Source organism: Anthonomus grandis, chromosome 17 (genome assembly GCF_022605725.1).
Source record: "Anthonomus grandis grandis chromosome 17, icAntGran1.3, whole genome shotgun sequence".
NCBI lineage: Eukaryota > Metazoa > Arthropoda > Insecta > Coleoptera > Curculionidae > Anthonomus > Anthonomus grandis.
In genome coordinates, this window is record NC_065562.1 from 18,489,936 (window position 1) to 18,517,850 (window position 27,915).

At 35.9% G+C, this 27,915-nt stretch overlaps 3 protein-coding genes across 4 annotated transcripts; 2 read left to right on the top strand and 1 right to left on the bottom strand.

Annotated features, from left to right (window-relative positions):
• Positions 1-124: 124 nt before the first annotated feature.
• LOC126746180 (tetratricopeptide repeat protein 17-like) lies at positions 125-6,820 on the bottom strand. The gene is made up of 9 exons (XM_050454328.1): positions 6,672-6,820; positions 6,334-6,613; positions 6,146-6,280; positions 5,971-6,097; positions 1,002-1,092; positions 788-943; positions 565-731; positions 342-507; positions 125-285 (listed from the first exon to the last, which is right to left on the bottom strand). Exons 1-8 carry the CDS (start codon positions 6,718-6,720, stop codon positions 367-369), a joined length of 1,146 nt encoding a protein of 381 aa, XP_050310285.1. The 5' UTR covers positions 6,721-6,820; the 3' UTR covers positions 125-285; positions 342-366.
• Positions 4,555-5,976, top strand: LOC126746181 (venom acid phosphatase Acph-1-like). Its single transcript, XM_050454329.1, has 3 exons — positions 4,555-4,689; positions 4,891-5,054; positions 5,111-5,976. The coding sequence occupies exons 1-3, from the start codon at positions 4,571-4,573 to the stop codon at positions 5,929-5,931; spliced, it is 1,104 nt and encodes a 367-aa protein (XP_050310286.1). The 5' UTR covers positions 4,555-4,570; the 3' UTR covers positions 5,932-5,976.
• Positions 6,792-27,885, top strand: LOC126746173 (phosphatidylinositide phosphatase SAC2). Of its 2 annotated transcripts, XM_050454319.1 has the most exons (16): positions 6,792-6,930; positions 7,029-7,351; positions 7,411-8,036; positions 8,090-8,259; positions 8,320-8,492; positions 9,877-10,069; positions 10,123-10,288; positions 13,341-13,502; positions 13,557-13,627; positions 13,742-13,963; positions 17,253-17,311; positions 17,371-17,627; positions 17,685-17,916; positions 17,974-18,192; positions 22,332-22,750; positions 24,718-27,885. In XM_050454319.1, the coding sequence occupies exons 2-16, from the start codon at positions 7,255-7,257 to the stop codon at positions 25,105-25,107; spliced, it is 3,456 nt and encodes a 1,151-aa protein (XP_050310276.1). In that variant the 5' UTR covers positions 6,792-6,930; positions 7,029-7,254; the 3' UTR covers positions 25,108-27,885. The 2 variants fall into 2 exon arrangements, with proteins under 2 accessions (XP_050310276.1, XP_050310278.1); XM_050454321.1 differs by lacking the exons at positions 6,792-6,930; positions 13,742-13,963 and having other exon boundaries at positions 7,109-7,351.
• Positions 27,886-27,915: the final 30 nt, after the last annotated feature.

A 27,915-nucleotide genomic window follows, 5' to 3' on the forward strand; every position in this document is an offset into this window, starting at 1 on the left:
GTTTAAAGCTGTTCACATACGTTTTTCTCAGATTCTGGGCCTCAGGGAGAAAAACTGCTAAAAGCATTTCGATTTCTCTAATAAAAATAGACATTTCACACAAGGTCTTTAAAAAAAACACTCATTTTTCTTGCTAACGAATAACTTTAATCACTCAAAAAAAAAAACAAACAAACAAACAACTAAATGAGCAAAAGATCAACACAGGTACGTTACAGGCGGCGCCCTCTCGTAATTTAACACTTAACCCTAAAGAAATCGGAGATCAAAAATTCAAATGTGTGCCTAAAATTGAAGATCAAATTATTTTTTTTTTTTAATGTTAAAAGATATGGACGCACCTCTACACTTTTAACGCTAATACAGTTAAGTATTGGTCACTTTTTTAATTTTCTTCCCGCTCCAGGAGATCCCTTTCAGGCCCTTATTGAACGGTTTTTGGGTTCTGCTGGGTCCCCCTTCGACCGTCTTATCCAGATTGTTCAGGAAAACCAACACCATGACCACCTGAATTAAACAATTTATATTTTATTTATATCCCTCCTTCCCGCACTCCTCACTTACCAGACTTCCGATAATAAAGTAAGTGTAAGACTGCCAGGGGGACAGCGGCATCTCCTCCAGCTCCTTTAGTAACTTTATGGCCGGCTCGTAGCCCGGATTTAGGTCCAGGGTGTGCCTGAAATGCACCTGGGCCTCCTGATAATGACCATACGCCTTAAATATTTCACCTAAATTAATAACATTAATTAAAGAATCTCTTAAGGGATTATTGAGGTTATTGGACCTAAAGTAAAATACTGCTGCCACGCCCCCCGTTCAGGTGGCGCCACCTCTAACGACCGTCTCGTCAGGTAGATGGCGTCGTCCAAATACTGCAAGTGGAACAACACCTTGGCCAAATTGAGGAGGATTTCCGCGTGATGGGGAGACATAAATAACGCTAAAATTGTTTATTATTGTTATAGAGGAAAAGCGAGTAAATTAAATGGGAAACGAACCTTTTCGGAAGCACTCGATGGCCCTCCTGGGGTCACCCTTGACGCGCCAATAGTTGCCCAACTGGTGCAAGGTATGAATCGATTTCGGTTTCTGGAACAATAATTCGGTTTGGTAAAGTTGGCAACGTTGGTTGATGCTTGACAGGTTCAGTCTGTCACGGTCATTTGACATTGACATTTGTTTGACAAGTCCAGGTTGTCACTACTTCGACCTCAGGACGTTATTGACATGGAAATGTCAATGTCGAATTGACAAAGTTAAAACTCCATACTTGAAATTGTGAAATGATTGACAACGTTGCAAAAATTGATTTAATTATACTAATTTATTTTTTTTTTAATGGCCTACTCTTACTTTATGAGTTATGGTTGGGATTTACAACGTATAACAAGTTTTCCTTTGTTCCTATGAGAAATAGAAGTTTAAGTTATAAGAGTTTTTTTCTCTCTTTTATAAGGGGAATCGAAATGGTCCTATGAAGTTTTGCTCTCAGAGTCACAGGAATCGAGAAAAACCTTGAAAAAGGGGTAAAAATGCCTTTGAATCGATTTTGTAGCTCTATTATTTCATAAAGAGATTTTTGTCATTAAGCTTTCATGTTTGCTTTGTCATTTTGAATATGTCAAAGAAAAAATTTTTGAAATCGGCCGATTTTTCAAAATTGAGTTATGAGTAATTTTAGGTTGATGCAAACTTAATATACGTTTTGTGCCCATTCCTATTGCAAATAGAACTTTATGTTATAAGAGTTTTTTTCTCCTTTTAATAAGAGGTACCAAAATGGTCCTATGCAATTTTGCTCTCAGAGTCACAGGAATCGAGAAAAACCTTAAAAAAGACCTTTAAAGCTTGATTCTAGGTCTGCTATGGGAGTAAGAGTTTTTTGTCATTAAGGTTTTATGTTTGTTCTTACATGTTACACATACTAAAGAAAAAAAAATTAAAATCGGTTCATTTTTGCATTTTGAGTTATGGTTAATTTTAAGTCAACGCACACTTGCCATACGTTTTTCTCCGTTCCTATCGAAAATGGAGCTTTATGTTATAAGGGTTTTTTTCTCCTTTTAATAAGAGGAACCGAAATGGCCCTATACAATTTTACTCTCAGAGTCAGAGGAATCGAGAAAAACCATGAAAAAGATTTTAAAGCTTGATTCTAGGTCTGCTATGGGAGTAAGAGTTTTTTGTCATTAAGGTTTTATGTTTGTTCTTACATGTTACACATACTAAAGAAAAAAATTTTAAAATCGGTTGATTTTTGCATTTTGAGTTATGGTAAATTTTAAGTCAACGCACACCTGCAATACGTTTTTCTCCGTTCCTATCGAAAATAGAGCTTTATGTTATAAGAGTTTTTTTCTCCTTTTAATAAGAGGAACCGAAATGGTCCTATACAATTTTACTCTCAGAGTCAGAGGAATCGAGAAAAACCTTGAAAAAGACCTTTAAAGCTTGATTCTAGCTCTGCTATGGGAGTAAGAGTTTTTTGTCATTAAGGTTTTATGTTTGTTCTTACATGTTACACATACTAAAGAAAAAAATTTTAAAATCGGTTCATTTTTGCATTTTGAGTTATGGTTAATTTTAAGTCAACGCACACTTGTCATACGTTTTTCTCCGTTCCTATCGAAAATAGAGCTTTATGTTATAAGGGTTTTTTTCTCCTTTTAATAAGAGGAACCGAAATGGTCCTATACAATTTTACTCTCAGAGTCAGAGGAATCGAGAAAAACCTTGAAAAAGACCTTTAAAGCTTGATTCTAGCTAAGCTATGGGAGTAAGAGTTTTTTGTCATTAACGTTTTATGTTTGTTCTTACATTTTACACATACTGAAGAAAACAATTTTAAAATCGGTTCATTTTTGCATTTTGAGTTATGGTTAATTTTAAGTTAACGCACACTTGCCATTCGTTTTTCTCCGTTCCTATCGAAAATAGAGCTTTATGTTATAAGAGTTTTTTTCTCCTTTTAATAAGAGGAACCAAAATGGTCCTATGCAATTTTGCTCTCAGAGTCACATGAATCGAGAAAAACCTTGAAAAAGACCTTTATAGCTTGATTCTAGCTAAGCTATGGGAGTAAGAGTTTTTTGTCATTAAGGTTTTATGTTTGTTCTTACATTTTACACATACCGAAGAAAAAAATTTTAAAATCGGCTCATTTTTGCATTTTGAGTTATGGTTAATTTTAAGTTAACGCACACTTGCCATTCGTTTTTCTCCGTTCCTATCGAAAATAGAGCTTTATGTTATAAGAGTTTTTTTCTCCTTTTAATAAGAGGAACCAAAATGGTCCTATGCAATTTTGCCCTCAGAGTCATAGGAATCGAGAAAAACCTTAAAAAAGACCTTTATAGCTTGATTTTAGCTAAGCTATGGGAGTAAGAGTTTTTTGTCATTAAGGTTTTATGTTTGTTCTTACATTTTACACATACCGAAGAAAAAAATTTTAAAATCGGTTCATTTTTGCATTTTGAGTTATGGTTAATTTTAAGTTAACACACACTTGCCATACGTTTTTCTCCGTTCCTATCGAAAATAGAGCTTTATGTTATAAGAGTTTTTTTCTCCTTTTAATAAGAGGAAGCGAAATGGTCCTATGCAATTTTGCATCAGAGTCACAGAAATCGAGGAAAACCTTGAAAAACACCTTTAAAGCTTGATTCTAGCTCTGCTATGGGAGTAAGAGTTTTTTGTCATAAAGCTTTTATGTTTGTTCTTACATTTTACACATACCGAAGAAAAAAATTTAAAAATCGGTTCATTTTTGCATTTTGAGTTTTGGTTAATTTTAAGTCAACGCACACTTGTCATACGTTTTTCTCCGTTCCTATCGAAAATAGAGCTTTATGTTATAAGAGTTTTTTTCTGCTTTTAATAAGAGGAACCAAAATGGTCCTATGCAGTTTTGCTCCCAGAGTCACAGGAATCGAGAAAAACCTTGAAAAACACCTTTAAAGCTTGATTCTAGCTATGCTATGAGAGTAAGAGTTTTTTGTCATTAAGGTTTTATGTTTGTTCTTACATGTTACACATACTAAAGAAAAAAATTTTAAAATCGGTTCATTTTTGCATTTTGAGTTATGGTTGATTTTAAGTCAACTCACACTTGCCATACGTTTTTCTCCGTTTCTATCGAAAATAGAGCTTTATGTTATAAGAGTTTTTTTCTCCTTTTAATAAGAGGAACCGAAATGGTCCTATGCAATTTTGCCCTCAGAGTCACAGAAATCGAGAAAAACCTTGAAAAAGACCTTTAAAGCTTGATTCTAGGTCTGCTATGGGAGTAAGAGTTTTTTGTCATTAAGCTTTTATGTTTGTTCTTACATGTTACACATACCAAAGAAAAAATTTTTAAAATCGGTTCATTTTTCCATTTTGAGTTATTGTGGTTGATTTTAAGACCACATTTTTCTCTAAATGGCAGATTAATGTTTCAAACTGTGAAACGATTGGCAACGCCGCAAAAATTAATCCAAGCTAATCCAAGCCTAATCCCTAATCGCGCTTATAAATAATATCTATTTTAAATTATTATATTTTTAGCAATCGTACAGTAAGCATCAAAATGGATAATCGTTATAAAGTTAAATTATTTTCGTTGATATTGATAATTTTCTCGTGTCTTCCAGTGGATATTCGCTGTTTGTGCAATGACACCCTAGTTTTAACCCACGTTATTTTCAGGTAATTTCCACCATAATTAATTAAAATAACCCATAAAAACTCAATTTTAATTCATTTTAAAACATGAGCGCCATCTCTCCATAAGTATTTTATCAACATTACAGCCACCTGTAATGTCGGTACCACGAATGTCCCGCTTGACAAGTGACAATTATGAAACGTCACTTGTCAACCATATGATTAATCATCAATAAATTACAGACATGGTGACCGTACCCCATCGAAAGGGGGCCTCTGGAAATCCAACGAATACTACAACGAAACTTTTTATGCCCCATACGGTTATGGCCAGTTAACAAACCAAGGGAAACTGAAGGCTTTTCAGTTGGGACAGTTGCTGAGACAGCGTTACAACAGATTGCTTGGTAAATCCTTGACAGTAGTTTACAGGGGCACTTTAATGGAAACAGGACGTTTTAAGGTACCACCTGGAGTACGAAAGTGTGCGAATCCTGGACAACTGACTATGACAGAACCAAAATGTCTCTATCTTTGGTGCTCGGTGGGCTGTTTCCTCCCGATAAGGCTGTACGTTGGAATAAAGAGATTTTATGGCAAGCGATTCCTTATAGTTATTTACCGGTGGAGCAGGATAAAGAGTTGTCCTCGTGGGCTTGCCCTACGGTGGTGCCCCTCATATATTCCATACCAGACAATATGAAAAAATTAAAAAGTTATGACCAAATGTTGGAAACTTTGAACAATAACACTGGAGAGGATTTCGATTACATTTCAGCACTGGACGTGTATTTCGGCCTAAAGACTCAAGAGGAAATGGGGTTTCCATTGGACCATTGGACCAAAGCAGTGTATCCAGAACCTTTACGCACTTATATAGTGGACTTTTATTTTATAGAGACAAGCACTAAGGAACTTAAGAGGATTCTTATAGGTTATATACTGAAAAAAATAATTTCGGACACAATTAAAAAAATTGATGGCACACTAGAACCTTTGGAAAGAAAGATGTTTTTATACTCGGGCCACGAGGTTAATGTAGGTACAATGTTGGCTGCCCTAAAGTACAATTTAACCGAGGTTCCTCCCTACGGGGCCCACGTGACATTTGAGGTCCACAAGATTCAAGGTATTTATGGGATTAAAATGTTTTATGACGATTTATTGGAGAAAAGGGAGTTCGCTTTAGATGGTTGCGAAACTTTTTGCTCTATAAATGATTTTGTGAGGTTAACGACTGATATTATGCCGCAAGGGGATCAAGAGTGTTATGGAACCCAATAGAAGAATTACTTAAATGAAATAAATAAAAGAATCGCTTACCTCCTTTTTGATTTGTCTCAGTTTATTCTCCACCAATTCCAAATCAAAACTTCTTCCAGTTTTAAACTTGTACTTCCTAATAAATTCTATTGTGGCACCTGGTTCGACTATGGCCGGATGTTCCTCTCTAAGTTTTATTAAAATAAGTGCATAAAAAATTAAATCTTAGACTTACCTGTTCATCACCCCAACTAAATTATCATAAAAAGTGAAATTAACAGGCTTTCCACAAGCCAGTTCATGCTCATTGGGGTCAAGAATTGAATCGGTTTGGTTTACATCTGCACGAGTGCCATTCTTCCTGATTTTCCTACAAAAATTCAATCAAAACATAAAATTTAATATGTTATCGGTTTCACTTACTTTACTGCCTCGACTCGGCTAGAGCATCCATTACAGAAACTGTCCTCCTTATGCTTAACCCAAGCATTTCCATACCGTTCTGTGGACGTTATAATATTAAAAACTGGATCTTCGGTACGTACGTACTGCTGCAGCACCCTCTCCTGTTCGCTGCCAGGCTCTTTTTTGAGATTCTCCGGACTGACTTCGACTATTTTGGTGCGATCGGTGTTCAGTCTCCATAAAGTGGAAGAGCGGGAGTCGGTGGTGATTGTTTCGAAGCCGATTATGTAAAATACGGCTGGAAAAACGTACCTTTAGTGCCATAAATTTCGGTTATCTAACAACAAAAGAGTCACCGATAAAATTGAGGGGGATCTTTGGTAAAGCTTCCATGGAGTATTTCATGACTGGGTGAGTATTGAATTAATAGACACGCGGGTTTTCTAACTCATTTCATTAACTCACGGTCCTTCGCCGATTGGGAAAAGTGTTATTTTTGGCTTTGTCCCCCAGTGTAAACAAAAATATTGGAATTTTAAATGTCACCTTCAGTTTGGAATTTGTCAGATCGGATCCGGATTATATCCATCCTTGTTTAGTTCGTAGTGAAAGTAGGTAAGTGGATATGCATCGGAACCAACTGAATTTTGTTTTAACTGAAAATCTTGCATCCAGATGAGAAAAACTAATTAGATTTTGATATGTTTTTTCAGTTTGTTGCATAGAAATTTGGAATAGTTAATTACTTGCTGATATAAGCCACTTTTATGTTGGTAACCTTAAACGTCAATGTCATCTGTCATAGTGATATTGACAGTTTTTCAAGGTTATGTTTGTTGTGGGCCTTGACAAGTCCCGACTGGCTAACCCAAATAAAAACATAATAATAGTAATTCTAGAAAAAAAAGCCCTTTTATCGATAAATTCAGGGTGGAAAAAATGGAACTTTTTCGCACCTCTGAATTTTACATCTTTGCCAAAGGCGAACACTCCTTGTGGTGGGACCGGAACACGGGGGCATACATCCCCAAAACTGGTAACACGAAAGAGGCGTTATCGAAGTTTTCAATAAATAACAACAATATTACGTTCTAGGTTGGGATTTACCGGACGCAGAAGACCCCATTTGCTTAGGAGTGTGCGATGGTATCATAGGAAAAGTGGAGCACAGTCCCCTGTTTGATCCCCGCCTTTTACTCATAAAGGAAAGCTCCCTTGTAGGGAAACTACATGGCAACAATGACGTTTACAAAATTAAATCGGTAGTGTTTTTGCCTTTGAGCATGGAAGATGCGGAGCTCAACCTGAAACCTTGCTCAAAACATCAGTTTTCCGGCAGCACAAAAAAGCCGTTGAGCAAAAGCTCACTTTTAGAGCTTCAGAAGAACACTTTTAGTAAAACGTGGGGCAGTTTAAAGGTGGCAGGGAACACCATTAAGAATACCACTCAGCAAGCGGCCGCTATGGCTTCCGGTACCCCTAAAAGGGACAATATAAAGGACAAGGATAAGTTTGAGAAGCAAATTATTGAAGAGTTTTATAAAATTTTCAATGATACAAGTTCATTTTACTACTCACTTACTACCGACTTAACTAATTCCTTGCAGAGGCTTTGCCACTTGGAAAAAAACAATTTGATTAATAATAAATGCTTATGGAAGACTGCTGATGATAAGTTTTTATGGAACAAACATATGCTGGAGTGTTTGCTGAAGAGTCAGGTGAGGTGTGTTGTTTTATAGTGGGGCAAATATTATTCATCGCTTCTTATTAGAATCCGTTATGTGACCCATGGATTTTACCAATAATTCAAGGGTACATACAGATATCTGAGTGTACGGTGGAGGTGGGGCCTTATATAGGCATGGACGACAAGGACAAGCAATATGAGATTTTTACATTATGTATTTTATCTAGAAGGAGCCGGTTTAGGGCTGGCACAAGGTACCATAAGGTTTCAAAAAGGGGCTTGATATTAGAACTGTGTTTTTTTTATTTTTGAAGATATAAAAGAAGAGGTGTGGACGAGGACGGAGAAGTGGCAAACTACGTGGAAACCGAACAAATCATCATGTACCAAACGCACGAGGTCTCTTTTCTGCAAGTGAGAGGTTCAGTGCCGGTATTCTGGTCACAGCCGGGGTACAAGTATCGACCACCCCCCAGATTAGATAAAGGTAAATAGTTATAATTTTGTTTTTATTAATTGAATATACAGGAAAACCTCATTAAATATTATGAATATAACCATTGTGTTTGGTTAATAAAAGTAATCATACAAGTTATAAATTCAAAACAAGAGGAGGGAACACTAACAATGAGTAAACATCATAATATAACAACACAATTACCATGTTAACAACTTATCTCTTATCAATAGTGCAATTGTAAATGTCAATAGGAGGATGCTAATTTAGAAAACTCTTACAACCATTGAATTCCAGAGAATGTTCTATGAAAAGGAACATTGAAACTGACATGATGTCCAAGCCCCTGATATGTACATTAAAAGTTGTTCAACTTAGTATGAGACAATCATTATTACCTTGTTCAAGTTTAAAGATCAACATTGCACCGCAGACTTTCCTACAACTGACCTACAAGCACAAGGTCTTAAAAATCTATGTTGAATCCTTTCAAGAGTGTTAATATAAATTTGATGATAAGGGCGTCATACCAAAGAATAGTATTCTCACGAGAGAACAATAACCAAGGCTGGATTACTGGATTGTCTATGAGTGCCTGGAAGTTATCATCTCTTTCCTTACTGTCAAATATCCCGATATGTCATTGACACAAACATTGAAAGGTAAAGGAGATGTATGTCCACCCTGAGGAACACCTGAGGTGGCTGTAATTAGGTCAGCTGCCTAGCTTGACTCTTTGAACTTTTTAACCAATTGAGTATCATATGATCAACTCAATCAAATGCTTTAGAAAAGTTACTATAAATCCTGCTTACATTCGTCCATCAGGAGCACAGTATAGATTCATAAGATAATCATTTTGTTGCACTGAATCATGCTATGGAAACTTTCAATAGAACATAGATAAAATTTCATTCAAGATCCCATAGTAGACACAAAAGGAAGGAATTGATTCAGTTCAGTATTAATTACCGTTTCGAAAATCATAGAACAACTCATCATACACAAGATCTTTTGATTTTAAAATGTTAGGTGACATTCATAGACAAAGTGGTGAATGCACGAGTTAAGGAACAGTTTACTTACTTTCAGTACGTGTAAATTGTAGTCATAAACAACATAATAAGTTGCAAGCGATTCTGTACAATGAATCCAACAATCTCATTGTGATGGTTGTTCAAAACCATATAGGAAACACTTGTAGAATGTAAACCAAGAATAAATTTTTAATTAATAACTTGGCACAGAATATAGAGCTGCTTGACAGTAGATAGATGTAGGTGGACCACATATTGAGCAAATCACATTTTAATGAACTTTTATTGCAAAAATACCTTTAATAGGTCCATTATTTATGACTTTACCTTACCTGTTTAATAGTTAAAAAGAGGGTTTTAAGGGTCGTATGTTTCAGGTGAGGCAGAAACCGCTGTGGCATTCGAAAAACACTTTTCCAAAGAAATTCATAAGTACGGACCAGTTTGTGCCGTTAATTTAGTGGACCAAAGTGGCAAAGAAAAAGTGATTTTCGACGCCTACTCGCACCACATGCTCCTGTTGGATAATCCGTTTATTACTTATGTGACGTTTGATTTTCACGAGTACTGGTAAGTCTCAATGTCTATTTAAGGGATTTTGGTTTATGGTGTTTATTCTTTAGTAAAGGGATGCATTTCGAGAACGTTTCCATACTGATTAACGCGGTGGCCGACGTGATTAAGGACATGAATTACTGTTGGAGGGACAAGCAGGGGCACATTTGCTCCCAAAACGGGGTTTTTAGGGTGAACTGCATGGATTGTCTGGATCGAACCAATGTGGTCCAAGTAAGTTCAGTTTTTTTAATGTAATTTGTTTTAAGCTTTTTTTTCAAGATATATTTGAGCTCTTCACACGTCACGAAACTGTCAACGATATTTGATTCTTACTTTATTAAGACACAACAACAATAATGATTATAAAGATATGAATAAGATCATGATGAAAATCATATGAATAAGATCATGGAGAGGAATGCATATGGTCTATTGGGTCTATTAAAAATAAATCAAACATTGAAATACAAGATAATGCTATAGAATTACTAAATAGATTTACTGCCAAATTTACTTAAATAGGGAACCTCTAGAATGCATTACAATGATAAATCTTACTCCTATAATGCAAAGGAAGTTTGTGACTTAGCAAGTCGTATTAAGAACAAAACATAGTAATGGTCAAGATTGTTTTTTCTTTCAAATAACATTATTAATCACCCTTAAGCAATTTACAATAAACTGGCACCAATAACTTTTATGATATTATGTTTTTGTGATAAAGAAAGTTATTATCAAGTAGCTAAGATGGGTTTCATCAAAACTATTTCTTGACTCTTTCTAAATATAGTGGAGATTCTATCATTTATGTTTTGTATATGTTTGTTCCATATTTAGTTATTATTTATATTCAATCTTGGATATTTATAGTATGTAACTTTCTGACAGTTTTTGTTTTCTTTATGCTATGATTGTCTCATATCACTTTCTGTGACAACTAATGAACTTTGCTATGAAACATGTTTCTTATATAATGAATAATTATTTCGGACACTGTATGACATGTTAAAAATTGTACTTATTAAACCTTTTTGTTAGCATCAGCTTTTTCTAAAATATTTGGGTTTGCTGTTTGTAGATCGTTGACTAGTTTTATTGACCCAAGTAACTTAGTCAATGTAATAAAAAAAAGACAAGAAATTAGTCTTGGAGTGCCTGGAAGTTATGACCTCTTTTCCTACTGTCAAAAATCTATATAAAAGTCGAAACTTGCAAGTTTTCTGGATTTTCCATACATTTAAGGTACCTGTTGCCTTTTCCAGGGATTTGCGAAAAAATTTCTTAATTTTCCTGAAGAGAAATGAAAAATTTGTCCAGGAGTGCCTGGAAGTTATCCTCTCTTTAGTTAATGGCAGCAATACTCAAAAAAAAATATATATATATACACTGGCGCTCAAAAGTATTTGTCCACATATGACTGTTTTAAAGTAAAAATATTAAACCCATCAGTTATTCTTATGAAACGGTTTATTTATAACAAAATATAAACAATACATTTTTCAATTAATTAAATTAAAGAAAATCAAATTTTGGATTCATCTACATGTCCGCCTGGATTTTTAATAACAGCTTCACAGAGTTTCGGTATAGTCTTCTAATTAATTTGTCCAAAGTTTCCTGAAGTATCTTGTGCCACTCTTCTTCGATAATCCTCCTCCACAAGTCTTCTTTTGATGTGGGGCACGATTTTCGCACTTGTCTATCCAATTCATCCCACAGTAATTCGATAGGATTGAGGTCCGGTGATTGTGGGGGCCATACCGTAAATTTCAGAAGATGTTGCCTTTGTAATTAACCTAAAAATATTGCTTGTACAATTTCGACGTGTGCTTGTTGAAAGATGAAGTTTTCCCCAATCATTCGAGTACCAGAAAGAAGTACATTGTCACTTAAAATTGTTTTGTAACCCTCTTTTCGAAGAATTTCCTCTATTCTAATTAGATCGCCCACTGCAGATCCTCCGAACCACCACCGTGTTTAACTGAGGCCCCCGTACAGTTCTCAGCGACCCTTTAATTGGCATAACGGCGAACAAAAACTCGCCTCCTCATTCCAAAAACCTCGAATTTCGACTCGTCACTCCAGAGAACTTTCTTCCGGTCATCAATGGTCCATTCTTTGTGTGATTGGGCTCACTCAAGTCTTCTTATTAACATCCTTCAGTAGCGGTTTTGATATAGCTAAACGTCCTTTAAGACCAGCAACTTTTACCAGCAAAGTAAAAGGCAGAGATAATTGACTAGCAATCGGGTTAAGAACGACGTGAGTGCCGGATCTAACAATTTTATTTATTTTATTTTATTTTATTTGGTTGTGAGAGCAAGGCTTATGAAGTTGGTAGCTATATAAAGGGACGTCCCTATCTACAGTGAAGACAGAAGACCATTGGTAAGTGCCCTTTACTTCAAACATTTAAAACCATGTGTGTATGTAACGTACAATTCCTTTGAACCATATCATTTACTAAAATACAGTCCACTATTACATTTTCTTATTATATCTTCATGGTTGTGCGTTAACATAATATTAGCATGTCGAAAATAGAACGTGTCCTACGTTTCAGCACGCATGCAGTGAGACACTGCATTGAGAATCTTTCCAGCGGCTGTCGCGCAGCTTCGGTGAGCGTCGTTCCATATAAAAGCAAGGAACACTGCACATCATGCACACCTCATGTGCACATCATTCCTTTTCTCTTCAAGCGCACATCTTTGGTGGGCGCTCTCCCTTACTAACCGAGCATACATACAAAATACATTTACATATTGGCAACTTAACGTACTAACTATAGGCAATGGTACTTTTGTAATTATAAAGGTGTACAGAAGGTAACACAGGCGTAGGAATGACATTTTATAAAATCACTAAAAAATTTTGACATTCTATGGCGTAAATATATTGGTTGTAGCGACTAACGATTTAAACTTGGCTAAGTAAATGTTGCTTATATTTTTTCTTAAATGTCAAAAATGGTAGTTTGCGAAAAATATCAGTGTTGGCTAACTTAGGTAACAAATAGGAATACTTACCTTAACAGGTAAGCAACCTTATCATGTACATGTGCATAAAGTAATTCAATAAGTTACCTTTAGTATTACGTCATCTAAAACGGAAGTCAAGAAGCTACTAAGTTAGGTACACCCTATTTGCAGATATATGTTTTTAGATGTTAGGTAATAGTTAGTATATATTACATTATTGACAATTTTTTTTGTAATATTTATAAACTAAATTTGCTTATTAATATTATCATTAAAAACTAACCATTTTTTTTTGGCTTTAGACAGCCCTTGGTAAGGCCGTGATGGAAATCCAATTCTGCAAGTTGGGGCTGGTGTCCCCCGAGGGCGAGATCCCCATTAATATAAAAAACACTTTTCAACTCTTATGGGCAAACAATGGGGACGCCATTAGTAAACAATATGCAGGCACTAACGCCCTAAAAGTAAGCGATTTATCGAAATTCGAATAAATTAATCTAAAAGAGTCATTTATTTAGGGCGACTACACCAGGACGGGAGAGAGGAAATTCACCGGGATCATGAAGGACGGCATGAATTCCGCCAACAGGTGAGCGAAACGTGCAAAAGGGTGTCCTTGACTATCGAGGACATTTTCTTATATTCATATTTGACTGAGTAAGTCGAGCTTCTCGTAAAGGTGATTAGATTAAATCATCTGTAGATACCTAAAAAACCATTTCAAAGACTCGGTACGACAATGCGCCCTCGATATAATGGGGGGCGTATCCCCCGCGGAATACGAAATCCGGGATTTCTGGACTTATTTGCGGGTGGCGGGGTGTATCGCGGACGAGTATCTGCCCCGGGAGCCTCCTCAGCTCGCGCCCCATTTGGCCCTTCAACAGGAGTTCGAATTGCTGGGTCTCGTTTATCAAATCTCTAGGTCAGTTTTTATTCCTCTCTTGTTTTTAATTTGTTTTGTGGTAAATTGAAATTTTGCGGGTCTATTTGCTTTACTAATAATTTATTGTTTGTTTTATCGTGATTAGTTTCTTGTTCAGTCCAACCCTTTTTCCTTTTTTAGCCTAAAATCTCTTCTATTATACTTAACGAGTCGATTTAAAAAGTGCCAGTTAGTAACCAATATTTTATAAGGGACCACAAAGTTTCACTATAGTAGTCCAAGAACGACTGCTAATATTAGTGGATATTAGGTTTTTTCAGCGGGAAATTTTCTTTTGGGGGCCAAATTCTCCTCTGCTATAGAACTACCGGTTAAGAGGCGGTGCTTTATAATGTGCGACACACTGATAGTACTGAAGAAGATTTCTTCAATTTCCTGTGAGGAAATAAGGAATTTAGTCCAGGAGTGCCTGGAAGTAATCATCTCTTTCCTTACTGTCAAATTTCGTGAATTAATTATAAAATATGCAATTTTCTGACTTTTTGGTGCACTTAATGAAATCAGTTACCTCTTTTAGGCAGTTAGAAGGAAAACTGTTTAATTTTATCGAAAAATTTAGAAATTAGTCTAGGAGTACCTGGAAGTTATCACCTCTTTAGTTATTGTCAATAAATCCCAAAGAAATGGAAAATTTTCCATCCTCTGTAACTTCTATAGTCACTTGACATAACGGATTGTCAATTCGAGGGATTTGGAAGGAAACACTGCTCAATCTCTCGGAGAAAAATGAGGAATTAGTCCTGGAGCGCCTGGAAGTTATCATCGTTTCCCTTGCTAGCAAAAATCCCCAAAAAATACCAGCATTGCCAGCTTTTCTGGCTTATGCAAGTAGCACCTAAGGTAACCAATTTCTTCTTCCAGGCATTTGGAAAGAAAGACCGTTCAATTCGTCCATGAGTGCCTGGAAGTTATCATATTTTTCCCGCTGTCAAATATCCCCAAAAAAATTACAAAACTCTGAATTTTTCTGCATTTGACGGATTCAGTTGCCCCTTCCGGGCCCTTGAAAAGAGAAACTGTTCAACTGCACAATATATGTAAAATTACTCCGGAACTGTGCAAAATACTCACTGACATAAATGTTTCCAAGTTTTTCCAAGCAGTTGAGGTGAGTTAGAACTGAATGGAGACATTTGAAAAATCAGTGCCTGGATGTTTTCGTCGATTCATTTACTATGGAAATCTTGAGCTTTTCCAGGCACTTGACGTAACCAATTGTTTTTCTGGAGGGATAATTAAAAGGAAAAATGTCAATTTTTTGGAATCAAAATGAGAAAGTAGTCCAGCAATGCCAGTCTAAGCCAGTATTTCCATTTTTTCCCAATCAATTTGACTGACTTCCTCAAGGACATTAAAACATTTTTCACGTTTACAGATTGAAACGTTTTAAAGTGGGAAATTGCTTTAAGCATTCAAGGGAACATGTCTGGAAAAATGAAACATTAAATAATCGGTTCCCTCGTCCAGGCATTTTGAAAGAAAAACTGTTTAATTAATTCTGAAAAATATCGTCTCTTTAGTTCCTGTCAAAAATCGTCAAAAAATTTCCAGTTTTTGGGCCTTTTAGGTCCTTAAAGTAACCTTTTGTCTCTTCCAGGCGTTTGGAAAAAGGACCCTTCAATTTCTTGGAAAAAAAATGGGAATTTAGTCCAGGAGTGTCTGGAAGTAATCATCTCTTTCCCTACTGTCAAATATCGTGAATAAAGGAATCCGGGAACACACTTTTATTGTCAATGTCAAAAAAAAACACTAACCTAACTCGCCTTGACAGAGTCGTTTAATCGTTTCCAAGGTAAAACTGACTAAACAATTAAAACCGAATGAAATGTCATGAAGCGCGTCCTTTTTAAAGACCGATGGAACAATTTCTTCATTGTTTTTTACCGAAAGAGACCAGTAATGTTAAGGGATCACTGAGAGTCAAAGCAGGCAAGTATACAGAATCTAGAAAATTTAAAATACAAGGATTTACAATAATATAACTTGAATTGGGCCCTCAAACAAGATAAACTAATTAAAAACTATGATAAAAATATGAAACCAAACGTAAGTAGAACCCCAAATAAACCTTACGAATCTACTAGTGCAAAAACTAGAAGATTAATTTACGTATTTACATTTTTGTATCATCTGACTTTTTGGTCCACTTAATGCACTTAGTTGGAAGGAAAACTGTTTAATTTAATGGAAAAAATGAGCAATTAGTCCAGGAGTACCTGGAAGTTATCATCACTTTAGTTACTGTCAAAAAAACGCAAAAAATTGATAAACATCCGGGTTTCTGGCTTTTGCAGTTACTTGATTTAACCAGTTATCACTTCGAGGGATTTAGAATGAAAAATTGTTCAATTTTCTGGAAAACTTGAGAAATTAGTCCAGGACTGACAGAACATTAAATAATCGGTTGCCTCGTCCAGGCATTTTGAAACAAAAACTGTTTAATTAGAAATTAATCCTGGAAGATATCGTCTCTTTAGTTACTGTCAAAAATCGTCAAAAAATTTCCAGTTTTTCGGGCCTTTTAGGTCCTTAAAGTAATCAATTGTCTCTTCCAGGCGTTTGAAAAAAGGACTGTTCAATTTCTTGGAAAAGAATGGGAATTTAGTCCAGGAGTGCCTGGAAGTAATCATCTCTTTCCCTACTGTCAAATATCCCGGAAAAAAATAACAAGACCCATTTTCTTACTTTTTCGTGCATTTGACGTCATCAGTTGCTTCTTTTAGGCATTTGGAAAGAAATGCGTGTACCAAATATTTAATATTTGGATCAAATGATTGCAAAAGATAAAATTTATTTTTTTTTCGGTGTAAACACCTAGGACCTATTTTGAAGTACCAAAATGACAAGTTTCACATTTTATTGGATGTCAGATTACGAGGTTTTCATTTTTGTGCATAAAAATAAAGAAGGGGAAGAGAAGGACAGGCTTAGGTCTTGGAAAAAAATGTATTACTTATAGCACTTTTAAAAATTTAGAGGTCCTATAATTATTCTTCATCTAAACTCCCTTCAACTGATCCTAGAGATAATTCGGCACTAATTTAACCCTCAAAATCAGCAAACAGGGCTGTACTAAATAAAAACGTTGTAAACGTAGCTACTGTTCAATTGCCTGGAAGAAATTTTAAAAAATTTCTTAACCCACTTAACATACCCACTGACATAAATCTGTTAAAGAATTTTCCCATTTTTCTCCGCAGTAGTTAATTATCCCTTCGAGGTATTATTAATAATAAATCCTAGTTCCCCTAACAATAATTAATTCCAGGTACTACCTAAGCAGATTCAAAGATTCCGCACGTCAAGGCACCATAGACATCATGTTGGGTGAGTGTTCGCGCTTACTAAATTACACTCTTCGATCGCCTTCGATTGACATTTTCCAGGCAATTACTTGTCCGAGGATGACCTGTTTAACGAGTCAAAAGCCGCCTACGAAGAAGACAACTTGGCAACCGCGGAACACGTGAAACTCCTGATCGAAGACTGTAAAAAGATGCTGATCAGCGCGCCCGAACTGGTGGTGGGGTCGTGGGGTCTGATCAACGCCGACCCCGCCACCGGAGACCCCAACGAAATCGAGATGGACTCGATCCTGATACTCACCAGGGAGTTTTACTATGTGGCGGACTACGACGATCAGGTGAGAAAAAGAGGCTTTGTTTAGCGCGGGGAGATGCTTTAATGGGGTCACTTTCAGCTTGATAAAATAACGAAATATCAAGAGGTGAACCTGAAGGACGTCGACTTGTTGGAGTTCGGGATGCCGCAGAGCTCCAACACCCTCTTCCGCACTCAGAAGAACAAATACTGCATCCGGCTCAATTATAAAGTGAACGGGGTCAGCGGGTACTATCACATGTTCAGGTCCACCCATTTGAGGTTCTTTAACAGTATGGCGATCATTATTAAGAACGTCGAGGAGGAAATCGGTAATTCTATGTTTAAGGTTATTGTCCAGAGGCTTTAGCCCCCTTTTAATGTTCCAGAATCCCTCAAGACGATTTGCGAAGCCTTCCAGGTGGCCATAGAGTTGGCCGGGTTGCCTTCGGTGCCCTGTAACATGGGACAGGCGTTAGATCGCAGGAAATCGAAAGTTGTTTATGACAGAACGGCTAGTACCAGTAGTATTTATCTGGATTTAGCCAGTTTGCCTCAGATTACGCGGAACGTATCGGAGACCCAGTTGAGCGCTATTAAAAGTGCCGGTAAGTCACTCTGTTGTTATTAAAAATCTCCTATTCATATTCCGACGCCTTCGGCATTTTCTTAAATGGTGAACGAGTCGGCATTAAATGTGATTTACTTAGTAGATTCCCGGTAATTACACGATAAAATGATTTGGCGAAGGAGCATGGAAATAACATTTCATTAAAGAGACTATATATTCAATGTATGGCGAAAGAACTAAAAAAGCACTCTTTATTTATATTGGAGCATTCGCCATTTAATTTTAAAGATGCTGTTAATATAGGAAATTAAACACATATGTAAATAGTTTGGTAAAGGAACCGGAAATTGACGAGGCGCGTTCTACTTCTTTTCAAGCACCCTCACCATTTAATAAAACACTGAAATATTCTTACCGTCTCTTGGAATTAGGTACTGTGTTTGGGAAATGGGTAAGACAAGGAAAAACCTTTATTATGGTGAAGTAGCAGTTGAAAGGGAGGAATATGATCGACTGCCCTGGCAAATTAAATCACTACTACTAGAAAAAACGAGATAAAAACAAAACTTCTGTCTAGACAAAATTAAAACCTAATTGTAATTACCCTGATTGTGTCGATGTTAATACTCAAGAATCCATTAAGAATACTCCAACTGTTTGCTTGAATATATTCTGGGGAATAGGAAGAGCTATGTTCCAACTAAAACTGTCCTGTAAAACTTTAACCCAGGAACAGGTTCTTACCTTCGAATTCATCCTCAGGAGTCCCTCTTCAATGCTGTAAAAGGGAATTTTTCAAAACCATCACAGTTAAACTTTGAAAGAATTTTCCACAATAGTTCCAGTAACCGATTGTCTCAATCTAAGCTGTTGATCTTGTCCAGGCAGTTGAATATTTCTTGAGAATGAAAAAATCATTGAATTTTCCAATTTTTGGATTGCCTGGAAGACATAAATGAATACACTGCCTGGAGAAATGGGAAAATTGGAAAATGTTTTCACTTCCTGGACAAAATCAATGACTTGTGGTTTTCAAGTACTTGGAGAATAAGAAAGATCACCATTGCGGTTGCAACCTTCATGAAGAACGAGTGCCTGTAATTTAAACTTAATTATTCAGACCTGTGATTACAATATTGGTTAAAAGATTTGGCGAAGGAATTAGATAAATAATCTTATATATTCCATAGTATTCGCCATTTAATATTGAAAGGAATAAAGCTTGTAATTACAGGGTGTCATTGAAATGGTGTAAAAAAATTCGGGGGGTGAAAGTACTCCTAAAAATTTTAAAAAAAGTTCCTATAACTATAGGGTGGAAAATGCATATTAAGGGAGTTAGGGGCACTGAAAGGGTAAATTTAAAAAACGGTTTTTTGAAATTGTAGGCTTAAAAAACGAGATAAAATTTCGAAAAAAAATCCTCTGCCATAAATTTTGACCCAAAATCAAATGGTGATACTGAAAAATAATTTGGAAAATCGGAAAGGGTAGTTTTTGCAAGGGTAGGGGGTTAATTCGTGAATAACTTTTTTTAGGTTATTTTCTTCGCAACGTGGGTTCATTTTTTAAAAACTACATACTTTTTCCTACAAAAAAGGTACTCTTGTTGCACATCGCCCAGAACGATGGTTTTCGAGAAAATTGAAGGCAAAAAGTTTGCTCTGATGGGCTGCTAACTGGTTAAACAACATAAACTTATGAAAGTTATGGGGTTTCAAAAGTAAACAAGTAGTTATTAAATAATTAATTGAAAAATCTAAATTTCATGATTTTTAAAACATCGTATTGCTTTAAAAAAACGAAATAAACCAATTACCAAAATTCCTTATTAAATGCATACTTATTTGATTCATTAGCCTAGTTTACACCGCGAGTACCAAATATTCAATACGCGGACCCAATCCCCTATTCTCAAACTCAACGTGCGCGAGTTGACAAGTTTACACGTAAATTATTCCAAATTGTGACTTAATAGGTTTGAGAATATGTAGAGGTTTTAGTCCGCGTACTGAATATTTGGTACTCGCGGGGTAAACGTAGCTATTGAAGGTATGCGGTCTTATCACTTTATTTATTTTGCATGTACGCAAAAGAAATGTTCTGGTTCATAAATATTTTTGTCAGTTGATTGTTGTTGAAGTGTGCGTAAACGTAAAATTTCACAAATTATGGAATACCCTGTGTGTGAACTGGCAGATATGCATTTTATTTATGGAAGAGCAAACGGAAACGGTCTTTTGGCTAAGCGCTTGTATGTCCAAAAATATCCAAATCGCAGGGCACCTTCTCACCGGATATTTGCGAGAATTCATCAGCGCCTAAGAGACACAGGTTCATTTGGACATAGAAACCAAGACCGTGGCCGTAACTTGATGGTACGTACACCTGATGTTGAGGAGCGCATTTTAGCACATGTAGAGGAAGATCCGGGGATATCTATAAGGAGAATTGCAGCGCGGGAAAACGTGAGTCGCCATTCTGTGTGGATGACTCTTAAGACTCAACTCCTGCATCCGTATCACATCCAAAGGGTACAAGTTCTTGCTCCGGCAGACTATCCCGCTCGAGTCATCTTCTGTCGTTGGTTATTAAGAAAACAGGTACAAGAACCCCTTTTTTTGGCAAATATTTTATGCACGGATGAAGCTGGGTTTACAAGAAATGGAATTTTCAATTACCATAATACACATCACTGGTCCGATGAGAACCCTCATGCTGTTGTGGAAAGTCGACACCAAATTCGATTCTCAGTTAATGTTTGGGCGGGAATTCTTGGCGATAGACTTATTGGACCATTTTTTCTACCCCCGAGGTTAATTTGACACCTTTTGAAAAGTCGCTTGTTATTTATAATAATAAACATTTTAGGCTGAATGGTCAAAGTTACCTTAATTTTCTAATACATGATCTACCAGCACTTTTGGAGGAAGTTCCCATAGCACAGAGGCAGATCACGTATTTTATGCATGATGGTGCACCAGCTCATTTTCCGCTAGCGGTGAGGCGTTGGATAGGACGTGGTGGTCCACAAGCTTGGCCAGCAAGATCACCAGATCTTAATCCATTAGATTTCTACTTCTGGGGCCACTTGAAAACTTTGGTTTACTCAGTGCCGATTAATACTGAAGAGCAACTACGTCAACGCATTATCGACTGTTCCAATCAAATTCGTACAACCCCAGGGATATTCCACAGGGTACGCAGATCATGGAGAAGAAGAGCAGATGTCTGCATTGAAATGAATGGTGGTCACTTTGAACATTTACTATGAATGAATTAAGAAATGCATTATTTTAATAAGGAATTTTGGTAATTGGTTTATTTCGTTTTTTAAAGCAATAAGATGTTTTAAAAATCATAAAATTTAGATTTTTTAATTAATTATTTAATAACTACGTGTTTACTTTTGAAACCCCATAACTTTCATAGGTTTATGTTGTTTAACCAGTTAGCAACCCATCAGAGCAAACTTTTTGCCTTCAATTTTCTCGAAAACCATCGTTCTGGGCGATGTGCAACAAGAGTACCTTTTTTGTAGGAAAAAGTATGTAGTTTTTAAAAAATGAACCCACGTTGCGAAGAAAATAACCTAAAAAAAGTTATTCACGAATTAACCCCCTACCCTTGCAAAAACTACCCTTTCCGATTTTCCAAATTATTTTTCAGTATCATCATTTGATTTTGGGTCAAAATTTATGGCAGAGGATTTTTTTTCGAAATTTTATCTCGTTTTTTAAGCCTACAATTTCAAAAAACCGTTTTTTAAATTTATTCTTTCAGTGCCCCTAACTCCCTTAATATGCATTTTCCGCCCTATAGTTATAGGAACTTTTTTTAAAATTTTTAGGAGTACTTTCACCCCCCGAATTTTTTTACACCATTTCAATGACACCCTGTATAGGAAATTGATTAGATGTAGATTGCAATTACTGTGTTTGGGAAAATGGGTACAACTAGCAAAAATTTAAATTTTTTTTATAACGAGATTCAATCAGTAAATGGTGAAAAAAACTATATTAAATGAGTGGCGAAAGAGTCAGAGAAGAAGATTCCTATTTGAGTCGATGCATTTACAGTATTAAATGGTTTGGCGAAGAAACTAGAACGGATTTATTTTAGATGTTAATGAATGCACGCTTTTATTTATATACGTTCAACCACTGTAATTTTTAGGGTCAAAAGCCTTGACGAATATGACGCAACAGCTGTTAAAACTGAACAAGATCCCGTTGAAGGCGAAACTGAGAACGAAACCGAGCTTCACCATAGGAAAACGCGACGAAATATCGAGCGATTCCGACGAGGAACGTGACAATTCAATTTTCCAACCGTATAACCGTGACTCGGAAAACTCCAGTATCGAGCAGGGCCTGGAATGCACCGAGACCCCCCTGATCGGCAACGAGGACGATTTTTTACCCAGCGTGGGCATAGTGATGGGTCAGGCCAATCAGAACGAGGGTCAAAGTCCCGAGGCCACCTTGGAACAAAAACGGAATTTATTGAGTAGAGTCGATTCCTCCCAGTTGGACACCATGCAGTTGTCCAGCATCATGCAGAACGTTTCTATGGGGGCCATGCCCGAAATTCAAGTAAGTATATTTATTTGTCAGCTGAAGTCTTTTTACATCATTACGTCCAAGTTTAGTGACGAATATTACACTCTATCAATCAAAATCACAGTAAGCAATAAGTACATCATTTAACACAAATTACTAATAAGACCATGATTGAAGGTGGTGGTGAAATGGTATCACAAAAGTTTCAGAGTGTCTGGTATTTAGAATTTTAAGTTTAAAAAGTGACCAATTGTAAAATGAGGACCAAACAATTGACCCATACTGTAGCGTTTTATTTTTCTATTTCTTATGTTCACTAACGCTCCATTGATATTTCATTAATTTCAATAATTATATTAATAATTTCAGTCAACTTCTTTTATCGATATTTCTTTAAATTCACACTGTCAATTACACATTACTACTATAACGCATCACTCTCCTGGTTTAATTATTCATGCTTTCTGTTGACGGTCCGTCACTCTTCTGGTTGGTCTTAATTAATGTTTTCTCTGATTGGATTGACATTGACAGCTCAGGCGAGAGGTGGGGTCGTAACTTATTTAGTCGGTACTGCATCCATTTTTCGAGGACTTGTTCCCGTGTCGCAGGTAGAAGCGCACGTAAAAGGCCAGTTTTTTATTTCCGAAATTTGTGAAGCAGGAAGTGGCCAATATGGTTAATAATTTATAGTCCTTAATCTTGTTCCTTTAGGGAACTGTTTATTTCATAATTCTGGTGCAGGATGCCCGAGATTTTAATGGATAGATAATGAAACTTAGCAAGGTGAGTGTGTCACATTTTGAACGCCATTCATTTTTGTCGACAGTGAATACAATGGCAACCGTTGTTTTAGGGTTTTACTTTTCCGTTTTCCTCTTTATTCTTCTTCAATCGTTGATGGCTACAGGCTGTTGATTTCCCCGGGAAATTGCTGAAAGCGGTGGAGCTGGAGCCAGCGTTAGAGCTAGTATTAGAGATTCCCAGTCCGGATAGCTAAGCTACCAATGGCACACATTTACAGCCTTGATTTTGAAGGCTAACCGTTTATTTCTTGGAGGAATATACAGGCCAGTTTATTCCATTTATTTAAATATTATTAACCATAGATTTGTCTCACATATTTAAATTTTTATTAATATATCTTTAAAATCAATTTATTGCTACAAATATTTAATCAACATCATAATTTAATATGTCAATTTCTTATCTATAATTTTAGTTAATTTTTGTTCAGTATTTTTCAGTACCTTTTTTGGTAGTTAAGTAGATATAACTCGGTTAAGGCTGATATGCCTTAGGTAAAAAGGTTCATGAACTTTCCCCTGCATAATACAAAAATTTACTAAAAACTTTAATAATTGCAATTTATTTTTCAAGTGCTGAAATCTACCTAGTAGCTTAATCATAATTTAAATGTTACTTTTGACAAACTTATTTTATTTAATCATATCAACATTATTCATATTTTAATTCATAATAAATTATTAACATTTAACAGATTAGAAAATGAGGTGTATACATATCTTTGATGTAAATATAATTTGGTTGTATTGTTAAGATATTTTTTTTTGTCTCTTTAAATCTACTTTATCCAGGGTCATTTAATTGTTAATTGAAACCTATATACCAAGTGTTTTTCTTAGTTTTCTTTCATTTATAAAAAAAAAAAACTAAGTGGCGCCCTCTTATTTAATAGTTATAATCAAGTTTATATTCTTTAATAGCCAGTCATAAGTGAACCTTCGAACAATCCCAAGCCTCCAATAATTCTGAGCTACCGTCTGCAAACTCTTGGCAAAATAGTAACACTGAAAAGGTAACGCCGCAATACGTCAAAATTGATCTAATAAAGGAGCAATCAGGAGAATAACATAGACAAGTCAACGCTTTCACCTTCACAATCAAAACTCTCAAACCAACAGCTTCCCAATATAGCATTTAGAATAAAATAAAGTAAACGAGGAGGCCTAGGTTATATTTATCACATCGTTTTTCAGGTGAACTCTGAACATCTGGACCAACAACGTATGGAACCCCCGAAAACCTTAAAACTGGACCAAAAACACTCGCACTCCTCCGGCGAAATCGACGGCGAGTCATCATCGATCGTGGAACACCACGACGTGTCAAAGAGCAACATCAGCCAGAGTCAGAGCGATTCTGGACTGAAGCAAAAGTTGGCGTCGGTGGCCAGTCCAGTAACTACGGCGAAAGAATTGTTTTCGCCCCTCAGCAAGTTGGCGAAAGGGGTGCAAACGTTCGGGGCGAATTTGGACCCGCGTAGACTGAGCGGACAAGTGAGACAGGTGACGTTAAAAGATATGGAGGAGCACAAGAGGTTGCAAGAGAAATGGACGAATAGTAAGTGCAGATTGATCGCCCTCTAGGTACGGGAGAATGTTGCTGAAAACGCCTTTTAGTTTTGAATCTCATTCGAAATGGTTATTTTGAACTTCTTAGCGGTGTTTTGCGGGCGTAACGAAATTTTTATCAGCGCTCTTTTCAATAATAGCATTTGTTGTTAAGTAAACAATAATAAATAATGTGCTTAAATAGTGAATAGGGATCAACCGTTAAGAGACGTATGTCAATTATAATTATTTTAACTGCTCACGGTAATTTTTTATTAATTTATTTATTTATTTATTATCTAGTCATGAGTAGATAATTTATTGGTTAGGGGCTGCCCTAATAGCCACAATAGGCATGAGGAAAAATATTTCAATTTTCTCGTTTTTCCAAGTAAGTCAATAATTAATTGTCTTGTCCAGGCAATTGAATGAACTTTCTCGAAGAATTCCAGCAAATCTCAAAATGTTCAGCTGCTTAGACGAAACAAATTACTTTACCCTGATTGCCTGGATGGCACTTTATTGACAAAACTCTCCCTAACTCTGCATGTTTTTGAAAGGTACAAGTATCCTTATATGAAATTATTGGAAAACTATTGCCCCTAATTATTTGTTGAAAATATTTTGAGGCATAGGAATAAAATGCCCCAGTCAAAACTGCCTAAAATTTAACCCAAGAAGACGTTTTTACCTTATCTAATTAATCCTTCGTCACCTTTTTATTTATTTAGCAACCGATAGGCTTTCGCCCAATAACCGATAGCAAAACAATTATTAATGATAGGTGATATCAGTAACTACAACTTACTTAAGGCTTCTCTACTTCTCTACTTCTGCCATTTTTCAAGTGTAATAAAGGTACCTCAAAAACTTTTTTATATTTTTCAATACTATTTTTAAACATTGCATAAAAGGGACTCGATATAATAGAACAATATTCCAAATTACTTCTAACGTATGCATTAAGTATAAGGAATCGTTAAAATTCTTTTATTGTGAAAACTAGTTAAAGTTCTTTAATTTTTAATTTTGTAAAAGGGAACTTTGCAAAACCTTAATGGTTGAACATCGTAAGAACTTTCAAGAGTGGTTACAGTCACCGATTGTCTCTTCCAGGCAGTTGAATACCTTCCTCCTTTTCCAGAAAAAAAAACAACTGCCTGGAAGAGACTTTTCCAGACAGTTGTTTTTTTTTGTTGAGTTTCAACTGTCATGACGACAATGACAATCTTCAGTTAATATTTCAATTTTTCCAAGCAGTTATTCACATTTTCTTGCCTTCAACTGCCTGGACGAAACAAATGGTTACTTAAACTAACTGGAAAAAACGATAGAACTGCTCGGATGTTAATTCTTGGACTTTGTTTTTGCGGTAGAAGAATCCCTCGTATTAATATTAATTGAGAAATAATGGGAAAAAGTGTCCTAAGCAAAACTGCCTAAAATATCCGAGGAAGATGTTGTTACCCTCAAATTTATCTTTAAGAGTCCCTCTTTAATACTGTCAAAGGGGCATTTGCAAATCCATCATAGTTAAGCATTCAAGAAACAACCTTTAACCAAAGTTGGAATGATCAATTATCTCTTCCAGGCACTTGTACGCACTCCCTCCTTTTCAGAAATAAAACAATTGCTTGGAAGAGACAATTGAATACACTGCCTAGAGAAATGGGAAAATTGAAGGATTTTTTCATTCCCAGGAAAAAATTCAACTATGGGATGTTTACTGTCAAGGATCCAATTGTTTGGAAAAGTAATATTTGATTTCTTCCAGGCAGTTGCACTACAGAAACCTGTTTACTGCCTGAGATTTCAACTCTCCGGAAAAAATGAAATATTTCTTTTCTAAACATTTCTCTTAAACTTTAACTGCCTGGAAGAATATACTATATTTTTTCAGGAAGTTTACTATCACAGTCTTAAGAAGAACTGTAGTTAAATTTGAAGTATTCGTTTTATTTTTCGAGGGTTTTCAACTGCCTGGAAAAATGGAAAATTTATATTTTTACAAAATTGATAGGTGGCAGTTTCCAGTTCATATTTCAATTTTTATAGGCAGTTGAACATTTTCTCCCTTTCAACTGCCTGGACGAGATCTATGGAGGACACAAAAAATTGAAAAACTTCCCTCACTTTTTTTTCCAGGCAGTTGAAACGTTCCAAAAAAAAAACAACTGCCTGGAATAAATTCAAAACTTGTTTTCCTGATTGATTACTTAACCACCGGTATGATTCCATGCATATGACGCATTTTCCAAATGTCCACAAGAAGAACATAGACTGCTCCACCAGCTGTTTAATTCAACACTTTTCATTTAGATCAAATGATTCCTATATACACATCAAATTTTCTAATTTTTTCGCTATGAGAGATAAATGGTAGTAATGAATATAGTTGTTAAGTAGCAATGACTATACTACGGCATTTTACTCAGTGAAAGTTCCATGCATATTATAGTTAAAATTATAATATGCATGGCGTAAATGTTGTAATTGTTGGAGATAAAAAATCCCTCTAACTTTGGAAGCTTTTTAGGTAGAAAAATCTTGAAATTATTGGGAAAGAGTTGCTCAATTTTCCTGGCAGAGTAATCAATTGCCTCTTCCAGGCTTTCCTTGAACATTTGTCCTTCCTTAAATACATTGTCAGGAAATAAGACAAAATTGGAATATTTATGAAACCAACTCATCAATTTGTGCTATCAGGGCATTCAGGATTAGGCTAAAAAACCATTGTGATTTTGTTACGAAAAGTATTGTGTTAATTGTTAAATTAGTAGTAATAGGAAAATAAAAATATCGTAGTAACACAAATTGAGTTTCGTTCTTTGGTAAATTAAGTGA

Bases quoted from the DNA above. Each gene is read 5' to 3' on its own strand.
- LOC126746181 (XM_050454329.1), top strand. From the start codon at position 4,571: ATGGATAATCGTTATAAAGTTAAATTATTTTCGTTGATATTGATAATT. The intron at 4,690-4,890 runs GTAATTTCCACC...AATAAATTACAG, and splicing joins TTAACCCACGTTATTTTCAG to ACATGGTGACCGTACCCCAT. The intron at 5,055-5,110 runs GTAAATCCTTGA...GGACGTTTTAAG, and splicing joins GCGTTACAACAGATTGCTTG to GTACCACCTGGAGTACGAAA.
- LOC126746180 (XM_050454328.1), bottom strand. From the start codon at position 6,720: ATGAAATACTCCATGGAAGCTTTACCAAAGATCCCCCTCAATTTTATC. The intron at 6,281-6,333 runs GTAAGTGAAACC...GAATTTTTGTAG, and splicing joins AGCCGAGTCGAGGCAGTAAA to GAAAATCAGGAAGAATGGCA. The intron at 6,098-6,145 runs GTAAGTCTAAGA...AATAAAACTTAG, and splicing joins TTAGTTGGGGTGATGAACAG to AGAGGAACATCCGGCCATAG.
- LOC126746173 (XM_050454319.1), top strand. From the start codon at position 7,255: ATGGAACTTTTTCGCACCTCTGAATTTTACATCTTTGCCAAAGGCGAA. The intron at 10,070-10,122 runs GTAAGTCTCAAT...TTTATTCTTTAG, and splicing joins TTTGATTTTCACGAGTACTG to TAAAGGGATGCATTTCGAGA. The intron at 22,751-24,717 runs GTAAGTATATTT...ATCGTTTTTCAG, and splicing joins GGGCCATGCCCGAAATTCAA to GTGAACTCTGAACATCTGGA.